Raw genomic sequence first — 22,025 nt, 5'->3', positions numbered from 1 at the left:
GTCAGAAGAATGCTACTATGGGACAGGCTTGTCACTCTCAGTAGATGGTGGCATTTTTTGGTTCTTCGGGGGACCCTCCTAGTTAGTAGCCACTAGCTTCCTGCATCAACGTGTGTATAGTAAGCCTGAAGCATACCATCGTACTAGACACTGTGGGCTTCATGCTTAAGGGTCAGTATCATTTCTACTTCCAAGGTGTGGGACTTGGGCTAGTTGCTTAACCCTCAGTAGCTCCATTTTCCCATCTGTCAAGTGGGTATGCAAACTAATAATAACATAGGTGCATAATTCCTTGTCTCCAGTCCTTGCAGTTAGGTGTCTTTTAGAGTTCAGGAGTTTTGGATTTTAGAAAAGTACTATGGTACATATCTGTTATATAACACCCATAGTGGGATCTGGGGCAGTCTCCTATGCCTGAATACATTAATATTTATAACTGGGATAAATTAATAGCCTGTTAATTCGAGTCCAATTTTGCCACTGAATAAACTTGCCATAAAGTTTCAGTTTTTGGAATCTCTTAGTTCTTAGAAAGGCAGGTAAGGAACTGTGGATGAATGAAAGAAACAAACAAGGCACCTGGATGGCTCAGTTGGTTAAGCATCTGCCTTTGGCTGAGCTCATAATCTCGGGGTCCTGGAATTGAGCCCCGCTTTGGGCTCTCTGCTCAGCAGGGAGTCTGCTTCTCATTCTCCCTCTGTCCCTCCTCTCTTGCTCATGTTCTCTCTCTCTCTGTCAAATAAATAAAAAAATTTTTTAAAAGAAAGGAACAAATATTTAGTGCTTGGCACATGCCAATTATTGTTTTAAGTAGTTTGTATGCCTAAACTCAATTAGTGAGACCCATAACCCTATGATATGGACATTACTGTCATAATCCCAAGGCCCAGAGAGATTAAATCACTTGCCGAGGGTCCCAAAGCCAGTACAAGATTGAGTTGGGATTCTAACCCAGACAGTTCAGCTTCAGAATCTGTGCTCTTAACCGCCTTCTCTATCTAGTCCATGGGGTTCAATTGAGGCTTTGGATGCCTATAGGGGCCAGATAAGTCATTGTGGAAAAGTAGAGGTGGCTGGGTGGGTACTGAAGCAAACTGGTGAGCCAATGCCTCACATACAGGAGAAGCATATTTAGCTCCAGCTGACTGCTGCCAGAACGAGGAGCTGAGTTTTTCTGTTTTCCCCAGAGGAGCCAGAAATCCCGCTCTTTATAGGAAGTCCCTGACTTTTCAGGGTTGGCAACTAATTTTTAAAATATGCTCAGAAACATTGTATGGGTCAAGGAAAATCTGTCTGCAGTCTAGACCCAGTCTGGGACCACCAGTTTGCAAGCTCTGCAATGAGGAAATAGATATGAAAATGCTTTAAAAACTCAAAGACGTCTTCTAGAAATGTACGGTCTCATTTTAGGGTTAAGCTTTTCGTTGTTCTTGTCACCTCCCCCAACCCTTTGACTGTGGTCTCGTTTTTGTTTTTTTTTTTTTTTTTGAAGACTGGTGTTCCTGGCCTGATGGAGATGAAAAGTCAGAATTCAGTGAACTCGAATGCTTCATTCCTTTGGCAGGCTGGATAAATGAGAAGCCTAGGTGTACTGGATGGGCTAAGCCTCAGAATTCCTGCCACACCCATGGGCCCCTTCTAAGGAGTTTCCATCCACAGACCCTAGCTGGGGGAAATAGCAGTTTCTTATGAATAGGTGGTTATGTTTGGTACCACGTGACCCAGCTTCCTCCTGGCAATAGCTGATTGAGCCAGGAGAGGGCATCTGATCCAAGAGCAGTCACTCTATAGGCTGGCAAGCAGCCTATGAGGGACCCCAGGATGAGAACTTGGCCCAACAAGCACAGTTGTGACTAAATTTGGGCCAATGAGAGTCTCGCACTTGGGGAGTTTGAATATGAGCTGTAGAAAGAGGGAACAGTTGACACCTGGAGCAGAAGGTGAACGCAGAGAAGCAGGTCCCACGAATAAGCAGGAGCAGGGGAGATTACTGAGCTTCACCTAGGTGCCAGACACCTGTCACATGTTTTGTTGTTTAAAACATTCCAAGAGCCTTTGAGGTAGGTACTATTACTCTCCCTGTTTTGTAGACAAGGAAACTGAGGCTAGGTAATTAAGTTCTAGGGTTGAAGCCCAGGCTTGTTTTATATAAAAATCAGGCTGTATGACTGCCCCCCCAAAGCCAGTGGTTCTTTATTTTTTTAAAGATTTTATATATTTATTTGAGAGAGAGAGAGGGAGAGACAGAGAGAGACAGAGATAGCGAGAGAGAGCACGAACAGGGAGGAGAGGGAGAAACAGGCTCTTTGCTGAGCAGGGAGCCCAATGTGGGGCTTGATCCCAGACCCCAGGATCATGACCTGAGCCAAAGGCAGATGCCTAACTGACTAAGCCACCCAGGTACCCCTAAGGCAATGGTTCTTAAGCTTTAGGGTTTCAGAATCACTTGGGTCAAAATGCAGCTTCCTTGGCTCCACCTCAGACCTACTGAGTCTGACTCTTGGAAAGTGGGGTGCATCCAACCTCCGCCCAACCTCCTCAAATCTGCATGTGCATTTTAGTAGTCCTTTTAGGGGGTGGCTGACACAGAGGTTCCCTGATCACACTCATCGAAATTCAGTTTGGGAAAGTTTGGGGGGGTACTGTGTACTGCCTTGACCTCATCTTCAAGAACAAGGTCAATGTCAACAGATGGGGCCAGACTCCAATTTAAACCCCTTGGATCTGGGGCTGATTCTGCAAGAGGATATCAGCTTGTCCTCTTTCCTGATCTGGGAGGTGAACCCCGACACTGGTTATCTCAGGGCAAGTGACAGGGCTGAGATGAATGCCCAGCAGTTTGTCTGGAGGACCCCATCTGCTCTGCAAGGTACAGAGCTCCCAGCCCACATGTGTTCACTAAGCATTTTCCACGAGGAGCACAAATTGCAGGAACTTGGGGGCATGGGCAACAAAGAACAGGAGAAAAAATGACCAAATACAGAGAGATGGATTGTAAACCATGGGATTGAAAATGTAAACCTAACTTCTTCGGCCGAATGTGGCCATTCTCAGCCCTACAATTATTGTGTAAGAATTCCATTCACGCGTTTATTGATGCCATTGATAAAAATGTTGTACGGGACAGGATCAAGGCTGGCAGCCACTTCTTGGATTGCCGTGGAAAGAGCCCTACTCTGGCCATGGTATTGAGCCAGTTTTGAATTGATCTGCCTTTAGGAACTCTGCCTGGGAAGACGAGTTATGGTCTGAATTTTGCTTGGAGAGCCTTCAGCCGGAAACAGGTCTGTGATCCAAACACTTAATGGCATCAGGCACGTATCAGACATGAGGGCTACGTCGTCCAAGGGGTGGCATAGGTCAGATGTGTTGGCTAAGTCCTGTCTCAGCATGGCTTGAGTCTGAGCTTGGCCACTTTTATTTTTCTCACATTCATTCCTGTGGACGCTTTCTTTATCTAATGTGAGTGTCTTCACTTAGGCTAAGGTCAAACTCTGCTCTCCCGTCTTCTGGCCAGAGAGCCTTCCTGATCTTATCTATGTTGATATTCTAGCTCTGAATGATTCCCTAAAGCAGGTCCTTGGACAAGTGCCCACCTTTCAGGAAAATTGCAGCAGCCCTCCGTGCAATGAGAATGCCCGAGGACTATGTAGTCCGTGTTCTGTAAAGTGAAATCTATTTATTTAAACGACTGTCCTTTATTCTGAGAAGATTGCCTTCTCTTTTCGTGTTTAGAGAAAGCCCTTGCTTTTTTTTTTTCATGAAATGATAATTTGGGGTTGTTTTGTTTTGTTTCTTAATGCCTTTCCTTGGAAAAATCAAAATCCAGCAAAGTCCCCCATTTCTTTGCTTTGCAATAGCTGTGAATCTGGGAACCTGGTCTAATTGGTCCAGTTTTGCCAGTACCTCGAGGTACCTCCTCTGACCACTTATGTCCTAAGTGCTTATAAATTACCTGCTTCATAATCTGCAGCAGAATCTCTCCGAGGATTGACATTAAGCTTACAGCTCTGGAGTTTACAGTATACTGGTCTGTAGTTTCCTTATTGAAGAAAATTGGGACACTGCCCACTCCCAGTCCTCCGGTATCCCTCCTGTTCTTTCCAATTCCACAGATCCTTCAGGACAGCACCTAACATGAGGCAGTTCCGTTTGCTCCTCTTATAATGTTCTTATCCCTATAGAGTTGGACATGCATATACATGTTGTTTGGGGAATTTGCAGCACATCCAATGAAAGCGTAATTCCCAACTAACAGTCAAATCTTTCTCCTTGGAGCTCCCCGGAACACACCTACCCTCTCTTCCATATGACAGCCCTTCACAGACTTGAAGACAGTGTTGTGACTCTCCCGTGAGTTAAGAGCACCAGCTGAGTCAGAGAGACCCAAGTGACAAGCGCAGCTTCACTCTCTCAGCCGTGAGAGCCAAGGTAAGTAGCTTGATTTTATTTTCTCTCTACTTCAGTTCTTTCACTGATTTATAAAATGGGGTTTAAAAAAACCACCCCACTTCATTGGTTTATTGGGCAATAAATAATGTGATGTATGTAAAGTGCTGCCTGGCAGGGTGAGCATTCAGTAAATACTGGCTATTTCCACCTCCCCTTCATTTATAAAGAGCCGAGTGGGCATTTGAAGCATCAGGGCTGTTGGGGAGCAAATAGGTGAGGAGAGTTTCTCTCTCCCTAATTGATCAGGGAAGGCAGAGGACCCTGACATAGAGAAGGTCTTTCTTTATCATTATCCCGAGGTGGTCTATTTTCACTTAACCAGATGCTTGTTTGCTAGGGCTGGGGGAGAGGATATTGTCGAGAATCTAGGGAAAGGTTTATTTTCAAGAGCTGGAGAGCTATTTGTTGACATATTGAACCGTCTCTTGTTTATTCTTATTTCCCCGAGCAGCTTGCCATGCAATCCCCCAAACTCAATTACCGTTTGTGAGGCGGCAGGATCATGACACCTCCTAGCCATATTGATCAATGCAGACTGGGCAGGACGTGAGGGACCTAAGAGATGCTAAGCAGCAACTTCTGGGCTTTTCTTTCCTTAGAAGGCCTCCCCTTTCTGTGTTTGTAGAGGCACTGACATTAATAGTCTGTGCCCCAAATGGACTGAACATGCAGTGAGAACTGTGTCTCTCTCAGTAGCCTCCTTCGAAGTACGCTGATGACGACTGGTCACCAGCGACCAGACCTTGGAATCCTGGCGTGACCAGTGCCAGAATGGTTTTCCAACTGTAGCTCTTTGCACACACTGGGTTTTGCAAGCAATTGCATGATATGAACTCTGAATGCCATTGCAGCTAGAAAAAGTTTGGAAGGAGACACACCCAACTGTGAACAGACGGAGGAATGGGACTTGAGGGGATGGGGGGTGGGGTAGGCTCGGGACTAGCTTTATCTACATGTAGAATTTCTTTTTTTTTTTTTTTACATGTAGATTTTCAAGTTTTTATCCTGAGACTATGTTCCTAGATTATTTGTGTCATTATCAGGCATAAATAAAAGTTAGAAAAATGAGAGATTGCTTTTCACAACAAAACAGAGCAGAACAAAATACAAAATAAATGCAAGCCACTGGATACATTTTTCAGAGGTCACTACTAACCGAGGAGCTGAAGAGCACAAGCCTTAAGTGTGTTGGGAGAGTAAGGTTGCTTAGAGATCCCTAGAAAGCGTGCAGGGAGAGCAGGAAAGAGGGCTAGACATAGAACCCCAGGGTAACACACCTTTTTGCAAAAGAAAAATAACGTTTTCCCCCTCAAATACAAGTAATATGGATCCATTATAGTTTGTATCTGTATAGTCTATACATTATAGAAAATACAGATAAGAAAACGATAGAAATCCCTTTTAATCCCACTGCTCAGGTATGGTCACTGTTAACATTTTGCTTTATTCTATATCCTTCCAGATTGTATGTTTTTCTATGCAAAAATACACATAGTTATTTTATAAAAATCAGCTTGTCATTTTCAATGGCTGCTACAAATCCACCATGATTTGTTTAACCATTACATGACTTGTGTTCTAACACTGGCATTTGAGGTCATTGCCAAATTTTTCTGATCATAAACAACCATGCTTTCTAGTTGTGTGAACTTGGGAAAGCGAATTAACCTCTCTGTGCGTCTGATTCCTCATCTGGAAATGAAGGTGATAACCATACCTGGCACATAGGGTTGTCATAAAAAACAAGATCCTGTATGTAAGGTGCTTGGCACAGTAAATGCTAGCTTTCCTGATTAGGTATAATAGTAATAATAGCAATTGCTATTGTTGGTTTTCCCGTGAGTATCTCTTGGTATAAGGGAGAGGGGGGAGCTCTGGGGTCAAACGGAGCTGTGTGCTTTTGGTCATGGCAGTTCACCTCACTGGAGCTCAGTTTTCTTATCTGTAGAGTGGGAACTAATAAAACCTAGCTCACAGGGAGGCTGTCAGGATCAAATGAGAGAATGTAAAGCCCTCAGTGCCGTTCTTGGTCTATGGGAAGAGCTCAATCAAAGTCAGTTGGTGTTATTATTATTAATATTACTATCATGATTTCCATCAGTGAGTCAGCCACTGGTGGGGGGTGGAAAGAGGAAGATGGCAGGGAGTCTAGCACTTGTGGCATTTCCAGCCACTTGTCTGATTCCAAAGAGAGAAAATGATTTGGGGATCACATTGACCCGGGCCCAAATCTGAGCTTTGCCATTTGCTAGTTCTGGGACTTGGTTGCAACTTCTCTAAGCCTGTTTATCCATTTACAAAATGAAAATGGCATCGGTGCCTATGTTGTAAGTGTTGTCTTGGGTCCCAAAGGATATAACCCAAATATAGTGCTTAGCCTGAGTGGTCGAGTATTGTTAGTTGCTAATTATGAGCGTGGAAGGGTTTATAAATGACCTGAATGCCCCCCTCAAACCCTCAGACTCTGATTCCCTATATACCCAGGCTACTTAAACTTCCCCCCCTGAAGGCTTTGCCTTGCTCAGGGCTCAAGGACCAATTCGGCCCCTAGTCGGATGGTTAATAGAATCATGATTTGGACAGTTCGAGGGCTCTGGTAAACCTTTCTGCTAGTACTACTCTGACCTTGTGCCCCAGATGTAGAAAGCAGGCTGGAGCCCTGCTTCTGTGAGCAAACCCTCACCTGGCATGCTCAAGAATGGTGTGCTTTTTTGCCGGCTGTCTGTGCACCCTAGAGCTTCACAGTCATATTCTTGCCCTGTGGCAGGGACACTGGTTGACAGATTCCCCACCGTGTATCTGACACTGGGGCAAATTGGCTTTTTGTTATTACCATGGCAGGCGTCTATTAATAGCACCACGGTCCATCCTCTCAAACCTTGCTCTCCCTGCACCTGAAACTCTTGGAACTCTCCGGACTGTTGCTTGCACTCGGCCTCTGGCTGTGGCTGTGGTTCACCTTACCTCTAACCTCTGCCCACACTTCCACATTATACTGGTGACATTGCCTGGTTCCCAGGACTCCTGGGTCTGCTCAGCTGCAGAGGATGTGTCTCATTTCTGTCTCATCTCTTTAATTGCGTGCATCTCCTCTTTTCCCTGGGACAGCCAGAGGTGGGCAGAGTGGGCTGGTGCAACTATTGGGGGTGAGGGGAAGTGGGGTGGAGTTGCATAGGCCAAGTGCTAAAGTGGAGCTTCTGGAGGGCTGTCAAATGAAAAGTGGCCAGAGGCAAATGTCAGAGCCTATATAGAGGCAGGAATCTGGGACCAGAGAGACAGAGCAAGCACTAGCAAGTCAGGAGCAGTGGGGCGGGTGGGCGGGCAGGCTGGCTGGCTGGCTGGCGGACAGGAGGGGGGCGTGGCAGGGGATAGCTAAGGGAGATTGCAGAGAACAGCTGCTGGTACTGGGTCTTACTTTAATGAACTGGGCATGGGGCATAAGTAAACTGGCCAGCCTGAAAGAGCCAGGGGCGCAAAGGACATACTCTCTTCTCCCTAACTGGCAAGGTAAGATCTTCCTGGGTTTTGCCTGGTGGGAAACTGTAGCATGTTCAGGGATTTTTCTGAAGATGAGAAGTGGACATCTATGAATGGTCTTTTGACTCATCTTTCCCATTGCACCGATTATTGGAGTAATCAAGGTGCCAGCAGGAGGCTAGTATTTCTCTTACTGTGCCCCGTTTCAGGGCTGTCCAGGCTAGAGATGGGTGGGAGGGCTGTTGATGATGTGACTAAGAGGGAGAGAAGGCAGACACGGTGGATCATTACAGTACAGTGAGAGCACATTATGGCATAGTAGGGGGGCTCTGGCATGGAATGTACCTGGTGATCTGTGTGACTGCAGGCAAATTATTAAGCTTCTCTGGGCCTTAGATAACTTGTTTGTAAGATGAAGATGGAGTACCCAAATCTCTTAGCTTTGTTGTAGGGACCAATTGAGATGGTGCATATAAGTGCCTAGTGGAGTGCTTGTCAGTCAATGCATGCTCAAGAAATGTTCACTGTTGGTCTTTCTGTTGTTAGTAATCTCATTATTATTATGGAGGCATAATGCCACGAAATTGATGACTTTTGTGACATTGTCAAATAAGTGTTCCATTTTTGGCATGGGCAGGCTGTGGGAATGCATTGACATTGTGTGATATGTGTGTTCCTTTCCAAGCTATGTGCCAAGAATCCCCTTCTGGGGCCACTTATGGGGGTGGGCAGGTGGGGGTGAAACTCTAGGACTGCCCACCCAAGCGTCATCAGAGAAACTTGAAATCTGTACAAGCTATAGACTATTCAAGAGATGTCGGAACAGTAACTTAATGAAGTGTTAGGGATGCCAAAGGTTAGACAACCCCGAGGAGGACGTGATAGTAAAATCATACAATTTTTACTATCACAGTGATCCTATTTTAGCCCCAACCTTGACTAATCTGAGAAAGCTGGTAAAATGGGAATAATACCATCACACAGGGTATCAGATTCAAATGGGATATTGCTTGCAAATCCCCACACCTTACAGTTTGAATTTGTATGCAGTTGCCTAAGTACAGTGCCTGGAACACACTAAGTGAGCAACACATGGTAATAGTAGTGGCTGTGGTGTTTGTCAGTAATGAAAAGGATACACAGGATTTTCAGTTCATGGAATGCTGTGATCATAAATAGGGTCTTCAGTTTGTGGCTCAGATAAGTGCCTTGCTTTTCCTGAGAGAAACCTTCAGGGCCATCAGAGTAGCAGAATGGAGACTCAACCCAGGGCAGGTCTCAATGAGCCCTAGGAACTAATGATCAGCCTGGAACAAAGGGCTTTCTCCTGCAGGTCCGCCAGTCCTTTGGCTGCCTTGTGAGTGCTCTGGTGGGACAGGAAGCCGTACTTCTCACAGTTTCCCACAAGGTGGCGCTGCTGCTTCATTTGATCCAGGCCGGCCCAGGCTCCTGTAGGCTGAGCTAGCAGAGGTTCATAGCATCTATAAATGGAGAGGTTGTGCTGTGCTGTGCTGTGCTGTGCTGTGCTGTGCTGAGCTGTGCTGTGTGACCAAGTGGGTTGGTTTGAAAACGATGGGGTGGAAGGGATCTTTGCTCCAGCTTTAAGTTCATTCTTGCTGCACAGCTTCTTTAGCCTGATGGGCCCATTTCTGGTGCCACGTAGCTGGCAACAGGTGTAAAAGGTCTCTGTCACAAATCTTTGGTCTTTTCCTCAATCTTTTCGATACTGGCTTTTGACTACTAAACTTGTTTCCCATTTACAGATTTTCTTGCCATTTGGGCTTCAGCAAGACTTCCTGATACCATCACTTTAGGGACTCTCTCCACATTATCTTGTGGCCATGGCAGATATGTCAATACCTTTACATTCACTCCGATTCAACAATATGCTGAGGGAAGAAAATGTTGACCCCCAAAACAGGGGGACAGCCTTCTCTGGACCAGTACTAGAGACTCAAGCGGAGGTCCAAATCCTGCATTCCCATGTACAGCCTATAATCTCAACATCAGCGTCAGACCCTGGAGGGATGTCTGCACAGTTGATGACTTCCCCAGCCTTTGATGCCATGTCTACCCCTCTAATGGGAGCACCAAACTCTGGAGCACTGTCCCCACCACTGATGCCAGCCTCAGACTCTGGGGCACTGTCCCCATTGCTAATGCCAGCTCCAGATGCAGAAGCACTGTCCCCTTTGCTAATGCCAGCCTCAGATTCTGGAACGTTGTCCCCATTGCTGTCCACTTCAGACTATGGATTAATGTCCCCAGGGCTGATGACAATTCCCGACTTTGGAACAATGTCCGCAGCACTAATGGCAGCAGCACATCCTGCAGAGATCTCACCATTGGCAATGCCAGCTTCATCCTCTGGAGCGATGTCCACACCTATGATGAGCACTCCATCCTCTGAAGCGATGTCCGCACCATTGATGCTGGCCCCAGATCCTGGAGAGGTATCTTCACTCCAAATTTCAGACATAAACCCTGGAGTGATGTCCACACAGCCAATGCCAGCTCCAGGCTCTGAAGCCATGTCACCACTGCAAATTACGGATGAAGACACTGAAGCAATGTCCAAAGTCCTAATGACTGCTTTGGCCTCTGGAGAGATATCTTCACTGCTACTGTCAGGCACCGACTCGGAAGCCATATCCTCACTGATAATGTCAGCCCTAGCTTCAGAAACATCAGTCCAGCAAGCAAGCACCCAAGACTCTGGGGAGATGTCCACTCAGCTAATGTCAGGCCCAGATTCCGAAGGAATATCTTCACCGCTAATGTCAGCTCCAGGTTCTGGAGCCATGTCTACACCACTCCTGTCAGTCCCAGATGCTGGGGAGGCATCCACAGTGCCAAAGGCAGCTCCAGACACTGAAACAGTGTCCCCACTGCTAATTACAGCCCTAACCTCTGGAGTGATGCCCACCCAACTGATGTCAGCCCAAGACTCTGTAGTGATGCCTCCACAGCTAACACCAAATCTAGAATCTCAAATCATGTCTACTTCACCAATGAGAGCAGCAGCCTCTGGGGGGATGTCCACAGCACCAGTGAGAGTCTCAGACTCTGGACCAATGTCCATATCATGCACTAGAGCTCTAGCCTCTGGCAATGTGCCAACATTTCTAAAGACAGTCCCAGACTCTGCAGCATTGTCCACCCCACCAATGATGGTCACAACCTCTGGAGCCATGTCCACTGAGCAAATGTCAACCATGGCCTCTAGAGTCATGTCTACACAGTTCACAATGGCCAGAACTTCTGGAGCAGTGTCTACAGGCTTTATGAAAGCGACAACCAGTGGGGCAATGTCCACACCGCGAATGAGATCCCCGGCCTCTGTGATGATGTCCACGCCCCTAAGGAGAGTCCCAGCCTCTGGGGCAGTGTCCACACACCCAATCACAGACCAAGCGTCTGAGACGATGTCCACCCAGCAACTATCAACCCCAGCCTCTGGAGCAATGTCCACACTGCAAATGAGAGCCCCTGTCTCTGGAACCATGTCTATGTCACAGAAGAGAGCCTCAGCCTCAGGAGTGACAGCTGTACCACAAATGAGAGCCTCAGCCTCTGGAGCCATGTCCACCCCACGGATGACAGTCAAAGCCTCCAGAGCAATGTCTACACTGTTAATGAGAGACACAGCCTCAGGAGTGATGTCCTTGCCACAAATGAGAGCTATGGCCTCAGGCACGTTGTCCAAACCACTAATGACAGCCAAAGCCTCAGAAGCAATGTTCATGCAGCAAATCACAACCACAGCTTCTGGAGAGGTCTCCACCATGCTAATGAGAGACACAGCTTCTGGAGCTCTGTCCGTCCGGCAGATGACAGACATCGCCTCTGTGGGGATGTCCACACCACTAATGCGAGCCCCAGCCTCTGGAGACATGTCCATACCACAGATGACAGCTGCAGCTTCTGGAACGATGTCCATGCCTCTAATGGGAGCCCCAGGCCCTGGAGGAATACCCACAGCATTAATGAGAGCCACAGCCTCTGGAAAGATGCCTAGTCAGCCAATGAGCACCCACGACTCTGGAGGGATGTCCATGTCGTTCATGAGATCCATGACCTCTGGAGGGATGTCCTCACTGCAGATGCAAACACCAGTTTCTGACATGATGTCTACACCAAAAATGAGAGTCCCAGCCTCTGGGATGATGTCCATACCACTAATGAGAGCCCCAGACCCTGGAGAGATGTCTGCACTGCTCACAAGAGCTTTGTCCTCTGGAGAGATGTCCCCACCACTAATGAGACCCCCGGTGTCTGGAGAGAGATCCACATCTTGGAGAGTCCCAGCTTATGGAGCAATGTCTACTCCACCAATGATGGCTCCAGCCCCTGGAATGATGCCCATGCCACAAATGAGGGCTGCAGTCCCCAGAGCAGTGTCCACACCGCTAATGAGATCCACAGCCTCTGAAGTGATGCCCATGCCTCAAATGACAACCACAGCCTCAGGAGGGGTAGCCCTGCCACTAATGAGGACCCCAGCCTCTGGAGCAACATCCATGCCACAGATGATGCCTGCAGCTTCTGGAGAGATGTGCATGCTATCAATGCGAGCTCCAACCTCTGGAGTAATGTCCCCACCACTAGTAAGAGCCTCTGTCTCTGGAATCATGACCACACCACTAAGGAGACCTTCAGCCTCTGAAGCTGTGTGTGCAGAGATATGGAGCGGTCCAGCCTCTGGAAATATGTCCCCTGTGCAAATGAGAGCCATGGCCTCTGGAGAGATGTCTAAGCCATTAATGAGAGCCACAGCCCCTGGAACGATGCCCATGCCATTGATGTCAGCCGTGGCTTCTGGAGACATGTCTGTGCCACTAATGAAAAGCATGGCCTCTGGGGCAGTGTTCGCACTGCAAACAAGAGTCACAAATTCCGGATCCATGTCCTTGCCACAAACAACACACACAACTTCCGGAAGGATGCCTGCACCACCAATGACAGCCTCAGCTTCTGGAATGATGTCCATGCCACTTGTGAGAGCCACAGCCCCTGGGGGGATGTCCGTGCCACAGATGAGGAGCCCGGTCCCAGGAGCCATGTCCACACCACAGATGGCAGCCGCTGCCTCTGGAACGATGTCCATCCTGGAAATCAAAGCCACAGACTCTGGAGAAACATCTGCTTCTCATGTCACCATCACAGCGTCTGGATCAAAGTCCACACCACGCACAACTGCCCCAACCGCTGAAACAATGAAGCCACCACCAGAGGAAGTCCCATCCTTTGGCATGCTGACCCCAGCACTCTGTTACCTCTTAGAAGAACAGGAAGCAGCCCGGGGTGCCTGCTCGGTGGAGGAGGAGATGGAGGTCAATGAGGAGAAGCAAATGAAGGGCTTTTTGAACGACTCCGAGAAAATGGCATTTCTGGTGTCTCTGCATCTGGGGGCAGCGGAGAGGTGGTCCATCTTGCAGATGGAGGTAGGAAACCCCCTCTCCAATGAAAACAAATCCTTCCTGAACAGATCACAGGGCTTATATGACTCCCTCTCCGAGATAGACATCCTCAGTGCTGTTCTTTGCCACCCCAAGCAGGGCCAGAAGTCCGTCCGGCAGTACGCCACTGACTTCCTGCTGCTGGCCCGACATTTGTCTTGGTCTGATGCCATTCTACGGACCAGGTTTCTGGAAGGACTCTCAGAAGCTGTTACCACCAAAATGGGCCGGATCTTCCTGAAGGTGGCCGGCAGCCTAAAGGAGCTGATAGACAGGTCTCTCTACACTGAGTGCCAGCTGGCTGAAGAGAAGGATTCCCCGGGCAGCTCCAGCCAGGTTCTGCTGTCAGCCTGTAAACGGAATAATGAGGAGGCAATGGAGAATGAACTGAACTCTTATCAGCAGACCGAGGAGGTAATGATGGGGAAATACACTCAAGGGGAGTGGTGGGGAGTGATGGGGAATGCTCCTTTGAATAGAATAAGGAAGAGATGAGGGGGAGACGTTGAGCTTCTAGCCCATAACCCCCAAGCTGGAGTTTCATCAGTGGCCTGGCTAGGCAGTTATTTGGGGGTGTATTAACCACTTTGAAGCAACTCCCCAGCTCCTGTTCGTGGGAGCCTGGAGTGGCTAAAGGTCTATGTCTTCTGATTGTGAGGGAACCAGTTGGGGCCCAACTCACCAATTATCCTAAGGGAGGGATCATCTTTGGATCATCTTTGGGGGGGCTGAGTCTTACCTACAGGCACATGTGTTGTGTACCCAGATCACTAGGGAAATTGGCTAGCCTAGTCCTCGGTCACAGATTATGCGCTAACATGGTATATGGTCAAGCCAAGTTTCTTGAACTGCTAAGTTACTGACAATAACCACGCAGAACTCCCTTATCATAGTAAGTGTGGCTCTTACCTCTGCTGGTTTTTGTTTGTTTGTTTGTTTGTTTGTTTTCTCACTCTCAGCACCAGCATGTTCCCAAACGCTGTTACTACCTGAAAGAGCATGGAGACCCTCAAGAGGGTCTGCATGACCACCTTCGACAGAGCACAGGCCATAACAAGGCCCCCACCAACAAGTAATGCTTTCTGGAATCTTCTCCTGTGATGTCTGACTCCGCTGCTAACTTGAGGACTGGTTCCTGGACCCATTCCATTCAATTACATCATAAATCTTGTGGCCTTCCCCCCTTCAGACTCCCCCTCCAGGCACATCCCACCCACCCCCCAACTCCCAGTTGTTTGACTTGTCCTTCTCTTTTACCCCACATGCCTATGACTTGCCCTGACAATCAGAAGTGTGGACTTCAAGAGTGTTCGGTGTGTGAGGTTCTGAACTCCTATTGCCATTGAGGCCAGCCCTAGTTCCTGGTCCAGGGAGAAGTCTAGGCAGGAGAAACCATATCCTACCTCAAAAACACCTTAGAGTGTCTTGCCACATGTCATCAGGCAAACGTGAGGAAGCCCTGGTCCCATTTCACCTGGCAGGGGAACCTATAAGGAGAGTGATGCCCACTCCTAAACCACCCTTTTCATATGCCCCAACTCATAGCACCCAAAATGGGTCTCCAGAGCCCTTGCCCTGTTAATAGTCTCCATCTTGAACCATTCATTTTGACCCACAATAGTAATCATAGTAATGGCTGACATTTACTGATTATGTATTATGTCACAGGTACTGGCTAATTGACAAGCACCATCTCACTACATTCTTATCATAACCCCCAATTTGTTCTTGTGTTGTCAACTTATGACTTCTTGATCTTTTGTTTATGGCCCTTGTTTTGTTTCTCAGTGTCAAATTGCTAGCTCTGACTCTTGGTGGCTCCCTCAGTAATTAAGTGCCCCTGCTCCCCTTGGCTATTGTGCTTCGTGGCCAGCACTCTTGATAAAGGTCTTGTCTTTAAACAGGCATAGATAGTTAGAACTTACTATGCACAGTATTTGCCTTCAGGTTGGTAGGATTGTGGGTGTTCTTACTTTCCTCTTTCTACTTCTCTGTACTTTCCAGATTCTCTGCAGTAAGCATGTATTACATTTGTAATCATAAAAGTCAATAAAGTTCATTTATGAAAAACAGAATTAACTGTGGCTGACAGAATTTGATTCATGGAGTCCTTCATTCAGTCAATATTGTTTGATCTAACATGTGTCAGCCACTGTTTTAGGGACAGATAGATAAAAACCCTGATAGAATGAAAATTCCATTCCCGTTGAAGGGGTAATGAGTGAGAAAACACATATGTAAGATGGACTGAAATAATGGTAAAGGCTATGAAGACAAGAAGTCAGGATAGTGGGGAATCTGACACTAATAGGGCCAATTTATTTATTTAGTAACAGTCCATGTAATTGGGTTACTCATAGATCTTTTAAAAACAGTAGGAGCGGCATGATAAGAAACATTATAGAAAGCTAACTTGACCACAGTTTGGAGGCAGGATAGGGGAAGGGGTCAGAGGGCAGTTGTGAGTCCCCTGATGTAAATAGTACAGGTAACTGTCTTGCCAGCTCACTCAGTCTAGGGCTGGGGCAGTGGGGATGGAAAGAGAAGACAGACACCAAATTCTCTCTGAGGACCCACATCTGCTGCTCCATTACCCTAAACATTGGGTCTGATTCCAGGAAGAGAAAAATGATTCTCAGAAAAAAACAAAGGTTGGCAGACAAATTAGTAGCCCCATGGTAATAAAGATAAGAATCTGGCTCTGCAGGCTGCGCGATGTATCAATCACCAGCAATGGTGCCTCTGGAAAAAAAGAGGGGCAATAAATTGGGAAACCCAACTTTGAGGCGAGGAGGCAGTGGGCCTCGGGGGAACCAGCTTTAGCCTCTTCTCCGACCCCGTTGGCTCACAATGGCCCACTCACAATGGCCCAGAGTGGAGTTTGGATCTCCATGTTCAGCCAGGGTTGCTCAGCAAAGCACTGTCAAGCTTACTCTCTACTGAAAAAAAAAATGGATGTACTGAATCATGATTGGTGTCTGGAAAATGTATTTGGGAAAGAAAATGTCTTAAAATGGAAATTTTTTAAAGGAATTTTTATTGATTTTTTTAGAGAAGGAGAGAGAAGGGCAGGTGAGGCAGAGGGAGAAGGAGAGAAAGTATCTTAATCAGGCTCCACGCATAGCACAGAGCCTGATGTGGGGCTCGATTCCACGACCCTGAGACCATGACCTGAGCCAAGATCAAGAGGAAGACGCTTAACCGACTGAGCCACCCAGTGCCCCCAAACAGATTTTCATTTAGCCACGATCTTAGAGAGCAATAGCAATTATTTTTTAAAGAAAATTTCATCATTGAAGTATGATGAAGTATGAAGTTGGCATACAGTGTTATATTTGTGTTCAGATACACAACATAGTGGTTCAACTATCTGATATATTACTCAGTGCTCATCACAATGCGCGGAGTCACTCTCTGTCATCATACAACATTATTAGGATATTATTGCCTATAGTCCCTAGGCTGTACTTTTCATCCCTGTGACTTATTTATTTTCTAACTAGAAGTTTGTACCTATTAATCCCCTCTTTTCCTTCTTTTTCTCCCTATTTTTCTTCCCTTTGCTTTTGCCTCTCCTCTTTTTTAAGTTAATGTCCCTAGAGGTAAATGGAACAAATGAAGCCCAAGCAGACCCTGCCAGAACTTGATCCCTGCTCCTCTACTCACCCCAAAGGTTATATTTAGAAATGCTTCAAAGCCGCTCAGCATCTACAGAGTTGGACTATCCCATGCCCAAGTACTCAAGACAGTTTTGTCTGCTGTAAAATAGTGTTTCAATTTTCTCCAGGCCTCACTGGTCCCATAGGCAGTAAAAACTCAGATGGCACTGGCCCCTGTACCCACCTGTGTGTTCCACAACTTTAAGTCCTTGAAGGTTTCCTCCAGGGATCTGTGGAAGACCCTGGCAGCTTCCTGTGTTCTGAGATAGTCTTCTCCTGTTGTGCTCTGGTTCCTACCCTGCCTCATGGCTGTCTGCTACCGACATTGCCACCTGTGGATAGCTCCTCTGTCCCAGCTGCTGGTAGGTGCCTCTGGCTGTGGGAACACAGAGTTCCCTGCTGAGGTAGGACATGAAATGGTGCTGCACTCCCTTCAGGTAGCTTTGGCTGAACTCACTGGTGGTTCACAGGGGTGGGGGATGGGGTGTGGTGGTGACGGTAGTAGTGGTGGCAATTCTCCTCCCCTTCTGTGCCACACTGCCACTTTGTCACCCAGACACCAAAACATTGCTTTTGCCCTGTATCCCAATGAGGCCCATGGGGGAAGAGTGGCTTCAGCAGCTTCCTGTGACAACTTCTCCCAGCTACACACTACCCTGCCACCCATTGCCCCAGCTCAGTGTTGGAGTACAAAAGCCATCGAGTCCTCTAACCAGACCCAACCTCCAGCTCCCATTTTCACATCTCCATCCAAGCTCCTTGAGGCACTGTTAAGTCCACAATCTCTTCAAAACCACTATCCTCCATGTGAATAGACACCAGGAACTCTCTCCACACACACAGTCCTGGGGTCTCTCTTCCAGTCGGGGGAGAGAAAATGTCACCCTGTCCTGTTCCTCTACCTTCCTGCCATTCTCTCATCCACCAGTTGGTCTCTGTCTTTGCTTCTCAAGGACCAAGAGTGTATAAAACCTCTTAAAGACCACTTTCTCCAAGCAAGTATAGACTTGGGCAGCCACTGAGTGTCCAATGCTTCAGTTTCTGGACATTCGAGTCTCACTTTGGGCTCAGACAAGATGCCATTGCCCTGGACTAGTTTGGTCGGCTCAAATACAGGAGCTCTTCCTCTCAACCTCATTCTCCAACCATAATAATTACAGATAAAATAGCTTACCCTGCCTAAGAGCTATAGAGGGATATTTTGTTATCCTTATGGATCATGGGCTTCCTTCCTTCTCACCTTGTCTGAAAGCTCTGTGCATCTTGAACACATGCAGGGTGGGGGAGGCAGGCTGCTTGATTCCTTTGTGATCTACTGGAGGCTTTACAGGACATTAGGTTTCGTAGGCCACTTTACCTCTCAGGGCCTTGGGTTCTCAAATGAAAATAATCATCACGGGCAGCCCCGGTGGCGCAGCGGTTTACCGCCACCTGCAGCCCAGGGCGTGACCCTGGGAACCCCGGGGACCCTGGATCGAGTCCCACGTCGGGCTCTCTGCATGGAGCCTGTTTCTCTCTCTGCCTCTCTCTCTCTCTCTCTCTCTCTGCATCTCTATGAATAAATAAATAAAATAAAAAAAAAGAAAATAATCATCACACTAACCTCATGGCATCGTGGAATAAAGCCTGGAAAAGTGTTTGGAAAAAGCAAATGCAAGACATACCAATATAAGATCTCTTTATTACCTGGCAACTTAAAGCTCAGCCCCGAGGAGGTTGGGAAGAGGAGGGTAGGGCTCGTTGGGACATCTTCAGCATCCAATCTCTTCAGGGTTTCTATTTAAACTGTGGAGGAAGATATAAAAGAAAATTCTTGACTGAAGCCTGGCAAAAGCTACATTTTCAGATGAGTATCTATTGAGTATTTACCAGAAGCTCAAGCATCGGGCTAACTTCTTTACGTAAGTTGTCCTATGTCCTCTCCAAAGCAACTGTGAGAGGTGGGTACTCTCATTAACCTTCTTTTACAGACTGAGAATCTCTGGCACAGAGAGGTTGAGTAACTGGCTCAAGGCTCCAGAGCTCAAAAGTAGCAGAGCTGGGATTTGAATATGTGTGGTCGGGATCCAGAGCCCCCAATCCAGTATGTATACCTGGCTTTGTTATTCAGACCGAGATGGCTGCTGTGAAGATTTACCCTGTGCCCCCGAACAAATGTGCCACCCAACAGCAGCCAACATTTGAAACTCAAAGTCTGGGGTCTGAACAAAAATGGCCCTGATTTCCCCTTTCCCTGTCTTAGATCCAGATGTGAATCCTCCTTGGGGTATCTGGGGAAAGTCTTCAATATTCAAGGGAAATGGAATAATTGTGGGATGCTTCTGGGCTCAGGAGATTCTGCCCAGGGGCTAGCTGCAGCCTCAGAGTGGAGCAGCCTCTGTTCTGAGCTCAGGGCTAGGAAGGAAGCTATGATTCTTCCCTGGGCATCTTCCCATTGAGAAAAAAAAAATCATCCTGGGCCCGGGCATCTGTGGAAGGGTGTAGGACTCCAAAAGTGGAAGGGATTTTTGTGGCTGCACCAAGAACTGGCTTTTCTTTCTCAACAGCTATTTTTCCCTCTTGTCACTTCTCTTTTGGGAAACAGAAGAGGGGTAAGGAAGGAAGATGACCTATTATTTGAATACTTCGCTCCCCTCCTTTCCAACATCACCCTCCCCATGGAAGGTGATCATAATTCCAACACTGGGTGAATGCATACATTAAAAAGGCACCAGACATTTCCAGTTTAAACAACTTGATAGAGATAATCTGGAGTGGCTTCTCCCATTACAAATGCAAAGACATGCTGGTTAAAGTATGTCTGTATTTATAGGGGGTGGTGGTAGTGGGGACTCACAGCTGAGTTGCAAAAAAAGAAAGGGAAATCCCCAGTAGCAAAAAAAAAAAAAAAAAAAAAAAAAAAAAAAAAAAAAACTAAAGAGGGGCTTTAAAGGCAGACCAATAAACTCTTGAGCCTTGCAGGGTGGAAATGGTAGAGTTAGAAGAGATTCAGCCTGGCTGACAGTAGAATACTCACACAAAACTGTGAACCTCTGATCCTACACACTGCTAACCTATCACTAAAGATTCAGTATGAAATGTAGACATTTTCTAACAAAGACTGAGTCAAATCATCATTCCTACAAAAGGTGCTGCTCTTAGAGCTGGGCTGGGCTTGGGAAAGCTGGCAAGATTTAAAGAGAAAGAAGTTCCTGCTGTTTGACAACCTTTGCAGAAAATTTCACTGGTCTAAGCACTGGGTATTGAACAAACTGACTGTGGCTTTCCCACAATACCCTCTAACATCTTTTTAAAAGTTCAGCTAGTTTTTGGTCAGAACTTTACTGAGATATAATTCATGTGCCATATACCTCACCCATCTATTTTTTATTTTTGTTTTTGGTAGAGAAAGAGAGAGATAGAGTGCAAGTAGTGAGTGGGGGTGAAGAGGGGCCAAAGGAGAGGGAAAGAGAGAATCTCAAGCAGACTCCACACCCAGCACAGAGCCTGACACAGGGCTTGATCTCATGACCCTGAGATCATGACCTGGGCCAGCATCAAGAGTCAGATGTCCAACTGACTGAGTCATGAAGGCACCCCTACTTCACCCATTTAAAGTGTATAATGCAAGATTGTTGTTGTTTTTTTTTAAGTATGTTCACATAGTTGTGTAACCATCACTGCAATATAATTTTAGAACATTCCCATAACCCCCAAAAGAAACTCTGTACCCATTAAGCAATCCCTCCCCAGGCCCTCTTCCCCCAGCACCTGGAAACCACTAACCTACACTTTCTGTCTCTATAGATTTACCTCTCTGGACATCTCAGATAAATGGAATCATATGTGGCTTTTATGGCTGGCTTTTTTCACTTAACACAGTGTTTTCAAGGTTCACTCATGTTGCAGCATGTATCAGTAGTTCATTCCTTTTTTCCAGATGCATAATATTCCATTGTGTGTATATACTATGTTTTGTTTATTCATTCATCATTTGATGGAGATTTTGGTTGTTTCCACCTTTTGGCTATTATGAATACTGTTGTTATGAACATTCTTCTTTAAGTTTTTGTTGAAACATTTATTTTCTAAAAAAATACTTTATTTAAATTCAATTTGCCAACATATAGTGTTAACACCCAGTGCTCATCCCATCCAATGCCCTCCTTAGTGCCCATCACCCAGTCGCCCCTTCCCCCCACCCATCTCCCCTTCTTCAACCCTTTGTTTGTTTCCCAGAGTTAGGAGTCTCTCATGGTTTGTCTTCCTCTCTAATTTTTCCCCATTCAGTTCCCCCACTTCCCTTATGGTCTTTTTCACTATGTGGAAACATTTCTGATGCAAACATAACTAGGAGTGAAATTGCTGGAGCATAAGATCATTCTATGTTTAACCATTTGAAGACTTGCCAAACTGTTTTCTGAAGTGGTTGTACCATTTTGTATCCCCATCAGTGGTACATGAAGGATGCAAGTTCTCCACATCCTCATCAACACTTGTTACTATCTCTTTTTGATTGATAGCCATCCTAGTGAGTATCTCATTGTGGTTTTGAATTGCATTTCCCTAATGGCTAATGATGTTGAGTTTCCCTCTAATATCTTTTTGCCACAAACTCAACGATCTTGCAACATATTACCATATATCTTGTTGAAAGCTTCACTTTTGGAGAGGGAGGAGCTACTATTCCCTTGCTATCCAGCCCACCTCCAACTATACTCTTGCTCCAAAATTCTCAGAATTAGAGGGGAAAGGTTTAGAAGGGCAAAGTCTCATGGTGCCATGGAGACCCATAACAGCTTTCTTTTTTTTGCTGCTTTCTGGAACAGAGATTGCTCAGAAGAAAGGTGAGTGTGGGCTTATATTTTAGGGTTTGCTGGAGGCCCAGAAGCCCTAGGTCAAAAGAAAATTTTCAGGGGCATGTGGCCTCTTTACTGTGGATTCTTCCTCCTTTGACCAAAATTAAAAATAGCCCAAATTAATAATTTATTGCTGTGTT

The 22,025-nt window shown here is 46.5% G+C and overlaps 1 protein-coding gene across 1 annotated transcript; it reads left to right on the top strand.

Annotated features, from left to right (window-relative positions):
- The first annotated feature begins 4,265 nt into the window (after positions 1 to 4,265).
- On the top strand, positions 4,266 to 15,463 carry RTL9 (retrotransposon Gag like 9). The gene is made up of 3 exons (XM_077887852.1): positions 4,266 to 4,431; positions 9,693 to 13,802; positions 14,348 to 15,463. The coding sequence occupies exons 2-3, from the start codon at positions 9,771 to 9,773 to the stop codon at positions 14,462 to 14,464; spliced, it is 4,149 nt and encodes a 1,382-aa protein (XP_077743978.1). The 5' UTR covers positions 4,266 to 4,431; positions 9,693 to 9,770; the 3' UTR covers positions 14,465 to 15,463.
- The last annotated feature ends 6,562 nt before the right edge of the window (positions 15,464 to 22,025 follow it).

The sequence above is a fragment of the Canis aureus genome, chromosome X (assembly GCF_053574225.1).
Source record: "Canis aureus isolate CA01 chromosome X, VMU_Caureus_v.1.0, whole genome shotgun sequence".
Taxonomy (NCBI): Eukaryota; Metazoa; Chordata; class Mammalia; order Carnivora; family Canidae; genus Canis; species Canis aureus.
The sequence above is the reverse complement of the archived record's forward strand: the minus strand, read 5'-3'. Positions and strand labels throughout refer to the sequence as shown.

What these genes read in the sequence shown, in the direction of transcription:
- RTL9 (XM_077887852.1), top strand. Translation starts at nt 9,771, where the DNA reads ATGGCAGATATGTCAATACCTTTACATTCACTCCGATTCAACAATATG. An exon ending in CTTATCAGCAGACCGAGGAG is followed by an intron (nt 13,803 to 14,347) that starts GTAATGATGGGG and finishes TCTCACTCTCAG; the next exon opens with CACCAGCATGTTCCCAAACG.